This window comes from Guillardia theta, assembly GCF_000315625.1.
Source record: "Guillardia theta CCMP2712 unplaced genomic scaffold GUITHscaffold_43, whole genome shotgun sequence".
Classification (NCBI taxonomy): Eukaryota; class Cryptophyceae; order Pyrenomonadales; family Geminigeraceae; genus Guillardia; species Guillardia theta.
Genome location: NW_005434631.1, coordinates 567,583 through 577,038, shown reverse-complemented (window position 1 = coordinate 577,038; position 9,456 = coordinate 567,583). Strand labels below are relative to the sequence as shown.

The window sequence follows — 9,456 nt, the reverse complement described above, 5'->3', positions numbered from 1 at the left end:
CCCTCTCTCCTGTTCTCTCTCTCTCGTCCCCTCCCCTTCTCTCGCGCTCTCCGCCATCCCTCCGCACTTTTCGGGCAGATCAGCGTTTAGGAAACACTACCCCACCTCTCTTGAAATAACCCAACCCCCCTTATCATTATGAATTTCTCCTTACCGGTGGTCTACATAATTCAATTTTTCTCTACCCCACCCCCCTCAACACTGGAAGGTGAGAGGCTGAAATTGTATTCGATGGCCCTCATCCCCTCACTCCGGGAGCCGGGCCCGGAAGAGGCTCAGTGACCCGGCGCCGAGTCTGAAGGCTCCGAGTCACGGCCAGCGGGCCTAGGCGAGCCGGGGGCTCAGCGTCGGGCTCACTCGGCGCGCCGCCGCTGCGGCCCGGGCCCGGGCTGACCATCCGAGCGCCCGGCCCCCGGCCAGCCCGACCTCCGCCTCACCGGTGGCCGGGGCCATCGGATGACAGTGATGGGCCCAGAGGCTTGCCGGGCCCGGGCCCCCCGGCAGTGTGTGAGTTCGGGCCAGTAGGAATACCAGTACCGGTGGTATCTCGTAGGGTAAATAAGGGGGTAATAATTGGCTCACTCAGGATTTCATCTCATTTTCAAATACATTATAATCAAATATTCAAACTTTAGAACAATATTTCAAAAATTGGATTGTTACGGAGTCTTAGGCAAGGTGGGGTTACACAGAGGATTTCAGGGGGTGATGGAAACATGGGGTACCCACCCACCTGAAGTTCTCTCCAACTGTAAAATTAGGGTAGGGGGTTATACCACTCTGGTCTCCAATGGAAAGTGGTAATCGTACCCCTAATTTCCGTTCAAAATACCCCTATGTATTACGTATACAGCACCCCCATTCTTGCGACACCCTCGGATTTTCTGTATAGTACCCGTACTTAGATCACCCCACCCCCTCTGTTTCCCCGCCTTCTCATTCGCTCCACCAGTAGTGCATTTCGGCCTCCGCATGTGTCGCCACAAGAATGGAGGGCAAGGGGGGGGGGAGGGGAGGATGAGGAGGATGAGGGGGAGGAGGAGGAGGAGGAGCTGATAGTGAAGGCGAGGATCATGCTGCAGAAGATGATGTGCATACATCCGTCTAGGAGCGACCAAGCGATAACAGGAGAGAATAGTTCACAAAGAATTCCCATTAACAAGCCACAGGGAAGGGATGTTAATCGCCCACGGAGCGGAAGTGTTGGGAATCGAGTCGATAGTTGTCTACAAGAGGGATTGTAGCATGATCATGGTGAATGGGAGACGGACTAGAGCGCGGGCGATGATGGGAACTAGCTGGGGATTGTGCATGCAGTCCAACAGAAAGTGCGATGTGTCCTTAGAGGGTTTGAACCTTAGAAGAGCCAAGACGGACACTCTCTTGCTGATTCGACTTTGGTATGATGCTGAGAGCAAGGTGCTGGGTGTTGGTAGTGATGGAGAGGATGGCGAACAGTGAAGAACAGATTCGTGCGCTTTGGAGGGCAGTCTAGCAAGCTTGCCCGCTGAACGAATGATGGAACTTGTTCTGACCCTGTGTCTACAGGAAATGGGACATCTCAGAATCGCGGCTCTATGCTTCCTGGCTGTTCAGGGATGCACAGGTAGAGGAGGAGGTGCTGGCGCAGGAGCAAGAGCTGGGGGTGGGAAGGAGCAGAAGCAGGAGGGGCAGGGGCAGGGGCAGGGGCAGGGGCAGGGGCAGGGATGAATGGTTGTGTGAGGCTTGACCGTCTCTTGTCTTTGCCAGCTTCTTTTCCTCAATCTCCGATCACCATCCGCCACACGTCCAACGAGATTGTTAGCGGACATGTCATCGAGGATAACCATAGGAACGGATTTTTATCCAAAGCATGCTCCGCTTTCGAGGTTTCTTCCTTCCTTCCCCAATCCCTTCTCCTCGATTTCCTATCTTCTTCCATTGCCTCTTGTCCTCTGACTCTCTGCCGTGCCCCTATCTGCTCCTCTGTCTTTCTCTCGATTCCTTTTCTCCTCCCTTCCCATCGTGCGTCATTCTCGTCTGCTCGATCGTCTCAACGTTCTCACCGTTGTCTTCCAGGGGTTCAAAACTGCTCTCTCCTCCTGGCCAAGGATTCGGAACTCTCGGCAGCTGCTTGCCGACGCTGCTCCTGTGAGCTGCTCATCCTCATCCTCCTCCTCCTCCTCATCATCATCATCATCATCATCATCATCCAGTTCCTTTTCTTGTTACTGATCACCCTCGAAGGCTCTTATGCAGGGACCGCAACAGCAGCAAGAAGGATCAGGACACATGCGGGCAGGAGGAACAACGGTATCCCTCCTCCTTTCAACCCTTCCTTTCAAATCCTCTCCCTCCCCTTCGCCCCGTCTCCCCCCGCCCCGCCCTCCTCCTCCCCTCCCCCCATCTTTCTCCCCTCTGAATCTCCCCGGTTGCTTCTCTGCTACCTCTCCCTCCACCAGCAGGAGGAACGTGCTTACAAGTCGCGCAGGTGCTGAAAGTCTATCCCATCAAGGGCGATGGGAGGTGCATGTTTCGCGCGATTGCCAGGTAGACGAGAGCGAGGGCAGGGGGGAGGAGAGATGGGGTAATGGGGGATCGATCGATAACCTGGGGCGAGGGGGAGGGGGGGGACGAGGGGAGGCGGTCAGCGCCAGGCAAGCAGGGCAGAAGGATGATGGTTGATGTTGGCTTTGCTGATTGATGACCTTAGGGCCCTTGCGCATGCGGAGAAACGTCCTCTCTCAGATAACTATGAAACCCAAGACGCCGACTTCCTCCGCAAGGCTGCATGGCAGGTACCTGAACGCTGCTCCCTCCCCCTCCAGTTGCTCGATCTCCACTTTGCCCCCTCCTCTTCTTTCATCCTCCTCCCTCCTCCTTCCTCCCTCCTCCCTATAGGGTTCCCCCATCACTCGCTGTCGCTCACTGCCGCTGTCAAGGTGATCTGCGTCGACAAGAGACAAGCGTTCGAGCAGGCGCGTGTGATCGAAGGCGACATGAAGCAGTAAGAGAGGGAGGGTGAGAGGGAACAGGAGGGAAAGAGGGAGCAGGAAGCTGAAGTGAGGGTGAGGAGGGCAGGGCAGGGCAGGGCAGGGCAGGGCAGGGCAGAGGAGGGCAGAGGAGGGAGGAGCAGGAGAATTTTCGGGATCCTCCCCTGACTTGTCGCAGGTACTGCGCTAACATGAAGTCTCCCAACTTCTTCGGAGGAGAACCCGAGCTGTTCGTCCTCGCCGAGGAACTCCGACGCCCCATTACCGTCTACGTGCCCCAGCAGGTGATGAGCTTGCGCCTCCTGGAGGCGAGCTGGGGGTGGTGACTGACGGGGAGGGATCAGGGAGGCTTCAAGGCCATAGTGCAGTACGGGGCGAAGTACACCAAGGAGAGGCCCTCGATCCGCATCCTGTACAACGGGTCGAACCATTACGACGCCTTGCTGGACTGAACTGAGTTTATTGATTGTTAATTCTCCTTCGAATTTAAGTTTTTGAATGTTACACGTTACACGACATGCTTTGGTACACCTCATTGCCCTGCTCCTCCTCTTCTCCATCGCCCGCTCTTCCTCCTTCTCCTCCTCCTCGCTAGCCATCTCCACCCTGCTGTCTTGTTGTCTGCCCCACCACATACCCACACACACACTTGCCCATTGAATTCTGGCCTCCTCGTCGATGCATATCTCCCCAACCTCTTTCCTTGTCCGTCTGCTCAATCTGACGTGATACCGTTGATGGAGAGAAAGTTCAACTTGGGCACAACAATCTCGTCGCCACTCCTGCCTCCGTCCGAGTCCCTTCCGGCTTGCATCGGGCATGAGTCGGCCGAGTCAGCTGCTTCTCGAGTTGCCTGATGGACGAGGATGAGCAATGAGGAGAGGAGAGGAGAGGAGAATTGGGAGGCGAGAGTATAGGAGCGAGGAGAGAAGCCAGGAAAAGAGAGAGGAGAGGGAGAGAGGAGAGGGAGAGGGAGAGGGAGAGAGGAGAGGGAGAGGGGATCAACCTTATAGAGTGAAAGATGTTCCAGCGCTTTCATTGCCGCGTACTGCAGAAAGTAAGAACGGAGAGAGAGGAGGCTGAGAGAGGGAGGAGGGTGAGAGAGGGACGAGAGGGAGGAGGGTGAAGAGAGGGAGGAGGATTAAGACAAAGACAGACAAGATGAGGAGACGGAGGAGGGGAGGTGGAGAGGGCCGGGGGGAAGGGGGAGGACACCTGCGCCTCTTGGAACACTTGAATCTCATCCCTGAGCTCGTCGTTGGCGCTATCCTGAGTTGCGGTCTCAACCTCACGATGCAGCATGTCAGGCCCTTCTAGCACCAGCACGGCTGCTACACCTGCGTCTCCCCTCCGCTAGGCTCCTGGTCCTTGTGAGACTCGGGAGCCACGCTCTGCTCTGTCCCGTCAGGGCCACTCAAGTTCTGGCTCCTGCCCGTAGGCTGCGCTTGAATTGCGCTCTCCTGCTGCACGGGCCCGTTCGCTCGCTGAGTCAAACTCTGCTCTTCCTGCTCCAACTTGACGATCGCTTCCTTCACAAGTGCCTCTCTCGTTTGTCGCTCACGTTCATACTGCCACAGCGCAAGTAAGCGAGGCAAGCAAGCAACATCAAAGGAATCTCCAACCTCCAGGATGGCTTGGGCCTCCTTCTTTGCCAGGAACTCTATCTTCGCCTTCGTCTCGATCTCCAGCGCGAGGAGATGCTCCTTCTGCTCCCGGCCCTCCCTCTCCCTCCTCTCCTCTTCTTGTTTGAACTCCAACACGTCCTCCTCTGTAAGAGAAGGGCCTGGAGGGCCTCGATAGTAGACGTCTCCTGTCTCCACATCCCACACAGTGCAGGTCTTGAAGTCGCCGTCATGGATGTACGTCGGCTGATGAAGGATGTGCCCATCGAAGTTGAACACGCTGGGGTCTGAATCGTCAGAAAGAGGTTTTCCCCGCAGGAGCAAGCTCTTCCAAACTTCCTTATCTCCAATGCGCTGACGATATCACGAGTCAGAGAAGGAAAACAGGCAGAACAGACGATACGCATCTCACCATGCTCCCTGTTGGGGGGAAGTAGTGCTCGTACTTCCTCTTCCCATGTCCCTTCCCATTCAGAACGAATCTTGGAGGAGCCCGGGCTTTGAGCATCTCCACTCGTTCCTTCAGCTCCTTCCTCACCAACCGGAAAACTTTCGACTTCTGCTCGGACATGTAGGTAAACTGCCTCAGCACTTGAAGCACAACGATGCTGTTCTTCGGCCCACAGATTAATCCGGCAACATCCTCCTTCGTCAGCCTCTCCACCGAGACTCCATCCACGGCTAGTAACACATCTCCCTGCCATGGAATGAAGGGCAGGCCGTTCGCTTCCCGCGCGTCCGGGTGGCTCCCTAGAATCTCAAAGGGTGCAGTGTTGGACAACTTGAGGCCGACCCCGTACACATCCACAAGCTCATCAGCGATGGGCTCGTGGTTGAGGTCAACTGGCGGGGCGAAGGGAGCAAGCCACTTCATGTAGTTGTTGCACTCTTCCTCCCTGAACAAGCCCCCCTTGTCCATACACACCTTGACATGCCACCGGCGATCCATCTCGCCTAGCGTTTTGAAATGCTTGGCGAGGTTCTGATATTCAGCATCTCGATCCTCCACCTCCTTCTTCAATCGCTGGATCTCTTCTTCGAACAGCGCGATCCTCTTCTCCTGCTCCTCCCTCTGCTGCTCCAAGCTCATCAGTGACGCCTTTAGCGCATCCTCCCGGCACTTCAACCCTGTGCTAGACAGGAGCTTCTCGGCACCTTGCTGCCTCTGGACTCGATCTAGAGCACTGGACAATAGCTTCACCATGGTATCCAATGCCAGCTCAAAAACCGAGTGGATCACTTCACACTCTTCTACATACTTCGTGGCTCTGGAATACTTGCCAGCTAGCTGCGTACAGTTGAGTTTCAGCCGCTCGATCTCGGCCGTCTTCTCCGCAAGGGTTTGCTGAAGGATCTTGTTCCTCAAGGACATTTCCATCACAGTCTCATCGTCATAGTAGGGCGAGAACATCCGGGGAGTGCTGGCCACCGACATCGTGCCGATCTTCTCCGAGGTCAAGAGAACAAGATGTCGAACTCTCAAGCACGATTCATGGACGAATCAGACAGGCTAGGCTGAGATGCTCAGAAAGAGATACCAAAACACTTTTCCATCAATCAAGATCCCCTGCGACACCAGTATAAGACCCTTGAGGAAGCAATGGGGGACAAGAACGACAAGGTACGAATCGAGACTTCGGGCATGCTGCGAGGATTCTCATCCGCAGACACGTTTCAAGGGATCGAGACTCTTGGAAACAGACAAAGAGAAAACAATCATCGACAGACTACTCATTCAACTCCTCCCATGCTGCTGTCAGACATGTCTGTTTGAAACGCTCTACCTACCGCCCCCAGACCACTGCTCGTCCCAGCCGTAAGCTACAATGCAATGAAACCCATCTCCACGACTCTCTCCCGACGTCATTTCCTCCTCCTCTGTCTCGATCCTCAACATGACTCTGCATGTTCATCTTCTACTCGTGCCTTCCAACCCAATCCCCTCATTTTTCCTTCCATTCTATCCTCCCGCCTCTCTCCCTTTCGCTGCCCACAATGCCGGACCCTCCTTGTGCTACCCCACTTTCCCCACCCCCTGCTATTCCTACCTACCCTAGAAGAATCTCGTACCTACCCCACTCACAACCAACATTGAGGTACCCACCCATAAAATCATTGCACCATGTATTTTAACATCAGTACCCCAGTCAAGCTCCATGAGTACCCCAACTTTGGTCATCCACCCCTACATTCGACAACAATAAGTACCCTACCCATGAAGTGACATGACCATTTAACTGTGCCCCCACCCTTGGAAATTTCTCGGACCCGTACCCTACCACCCTGACCCCCCCCCCCTTCGAGATGCTTTTGTCACCCGAGACCCACCAGCCTTACCGATCGATTTTACCTTAACTACCCACCCTGGACACAGAAACATTTCGTTACAACAGGACCCCACCCATGGCTGCCATAGCTAAGATCCCCTGGATAACCCCTTATTATTTCCAGCATTAGTACCCACCATTGTAACATTGTTTCTTCCTCATACCACCCCACTACCCCCCTTATCAAAACACCCCTGACAAGACATTCCCCAAACTTCAACCTCACCCCTTCTCAAACCCGGTCGGACCCCTGATCCTCCTCTATACCCACCCTTCCCAACTGACAATTATGTCGGTGGACGACGGGGGTCATCGGACCCACCCCTTGATCTGAAACCAAAATCAACCACCCGGAGTCTCATCGTCCCCAATTGCACACAACCCGAAATAGCGGTGAGGAAAGAGGCAACCATACCCAGCAATGTCTAAAGATTTTATAGGAGCAGTAAATGAAATATTGCACATCATCTAGACTGATGACTTAGCGGAAGATTAGTGATGACATACCCCAGAGTTCCTTCCATGTAGCAACTACCCCACCCTCAATTTTCACTACTTCCTCGACTGCCCCCTAACTAAAGACCACCCCTGGATTTCAGGACAAGTCAGTACTTTTATAAAAGTGACCGTGCGTTTTAATTTTATAATTGCAAAATCGTTACGGATCACCGATCCGACAGAAAATAAATCATATAAATTCACATAAATTCACATAAATTCACATAAATTCATATAAACTGAATCAAAATCGAACTTTGTGGCCGCAGGATAAAAGTGGCAGTTTTTAAAACATGAATTGCTCCGTATGTCAACTGGACCCCACGTTATCCTTCGCGCAATCCGAACTATCCCAGTACCCCCTCTTATCCCAATCACTACCCCTATATCCCCCCTTATCCTCCGATGACCACCCTACCCTGAAAGCTTCTTGAAGTTGCGGTCGCAGCAGCCGCTGAGTGAGCTCTTGTAGTTCGGATGAGACTCCCACCCCCTCTAGTCCAATTCGAAGGAGGGGTGGTTATGACGTCCGGAACTTCACCGTCGGCCGGGCCGGTGCGGCTTCGGAACTCCGGGCCGAACTTCCGAATATCCTCGCAGAGGCAACTTTGAAGTTTCTGTCAAGTTCCGAAGTTCAACTAACGAAACTGTGTAACGGTCCCGGGTAGTACCCAGGGGGCAAGCCGCCGGGGCTAGTAGCGGCCGGCTGGTGCACCGGGGCCGGGCCGCGCGGCTCAGTGCCCCCGTGACCTGACTCGGCCGGGCCGGCCGAGTCAGGTCACGGTGACTGCCGCTGCCGGCCTACTATCAGTGAGTATGCCGGGTCACGGGTACTGCTGGCGGCCGGGCCGCCGGCAGTACGGTCCAATCCGATCGGATCCGTCCGAGCCCGATCAGCCAGGGCCTCGCCGCGGGCCGAACGGGCCCGGCGCGCGGCGGGGCGTCGGACTCGAGGTGACTTGACTCGTGACTCGGGCCGGGGCCGGCCGCGCGGACTCCGGCCGGGACCGGCGTACACAGTGACAACGCCGGGGGCCGGCGGGCCCTGGCGCTCGCGGCGCCGGTGACGCGGTGACGCCGGATCGCACGCGGCATCATCCCCGGCACTCAGGGCCGGCATGCCGGCCGCGCCGGGACGGTTCGGCCCGGGCCCGGGGCCCGGACCCGGCGTGACCCGGCGTGACTCACCGGGGCCCGGTACGGTCACCACGGGCCCGGGCGACCGCCCGGCCGGGCCGGCCGCGCGGCGCCGGGGGCGCCCGAGCCGGGCAGCCTGCCCGTGCGGGGGCCTCCGGCCGCTGAGCCTCCGGCCGCCTCACCGGGCCGCCTCAGTGCCAGGGCCGGCAGCCTCACCGACTGATCGGACGGTCCCCGCCGCCCGGGGGCGCCCGGGGGCGCCCGGCCCGGCCGCGTTCCGAGCCCGGTCCCCCGCCACTGCCACGCGGGCCGGCGCCTCAGTTCGGTTGCACCCCGGGCCGCCCGGGGCCCGGCACTCAGCGGAGTGCCGGCCCGGTCACTGAACGGCAAAGTGGGCACTGACGGTCCGATCCGCTGATCCGACTCCCCGGACCCTGACAGACCGTGGCTCTGACCGTACCCGGCCGTGACCGTCCGACACTAGCGGCGGCCCGGCCGCCCCGGACCCCGGCTGCTGGAGTCACCCCCGGGGCCCGGCCGGCCCGGGGCGGCCCACAAACTACTCACTGTGGTTGCACGTGAAGTGTTGCAGGTGAGGGTGGGGTGGGGTTTTAGTACCCATGGGAATCTAGGAAGATGATGGGGTGGAGGTGGTAGTAAGTCGAAACAGGGGTACCTGTAAAAGGGGTAGTCTTTCACCCCTTGACATCCCACCCAAATTGTCGTCAAGCGGGGGTGGGGTGGGGATCAAAGGCAAAAAAAATAGAAAAAGAGAAAGAGGTTGCTAATGGAGAAAGAAAGAGGGAGGAGGGGCAAGGGAGGAGGAGGAGGAGGGGCAAGGGAGGAGGAGGAGGAGGAGGAGGGGGAGGGGGGTGGGGAGGGGAGAGAGAGAGAGTAGTA

General features: G+C 56.9%; 2 protein-coding genes across 2 annotated transcripts; one reads left to right on the top strand and one right to left on the bottom strand.

The window, feature by feature from the left end:
• Positions 1 to 1,176: 1,176 nt before the first annotated feature.
• GUITHDRAFT_163725 (hypothetical protein) lies at positions 1,177 to 3,424 on the top strand (the record flags this gene model as incomplete). The annotated part of the gene is made up of 10 exons (XM_005830974.1): positions 1,177 to 1,419; positions 1,549 to 1,606; positions 1,750 to 1,868; positions 2,059 to 2,130; positions 2,227 to 2,292; positions 2,471 to 2,529; positions 2,693 to 2,777; positions 2,922 to 2,986; positions 3,151 to 3,256; positions 3,317 to 3,424. 10 exons carry the CDS (start codon positions 1,177 to 1,179, stop codon positions 3,422 to 3,424), a joined length of 981 nt encoding a protein of 326 aa, XP_005831031.1.
• Positions 3,425 to 3,687: 263 nt separating this feature from the next.
• Positions 3,688 to 6,029, bottom strand: GUITHDRAFT_140164 (hypothetical protein; the record flags this gene model as incomplete). The annotated part of the gene is made up of 5 exons (XM_005830973.1): positions 3,688 to 3,825; positions 3,979 to 4,020; positions 4,188 to 4,241; positions 4,310 to 4,948; positions 5,007 to 6,029. The coding sequence occupies 5 exons, from the start codon at positions 6,027 to 6,029 to the stop codon at positions 3,688 to 3,690; spliced, it is 1,896 nt and encodes a 631-aa protein (XP_005831030.1).
• Between the last annotated feature and the right edge of the window lie 3,427 nt (positions 6,030 to 9,456).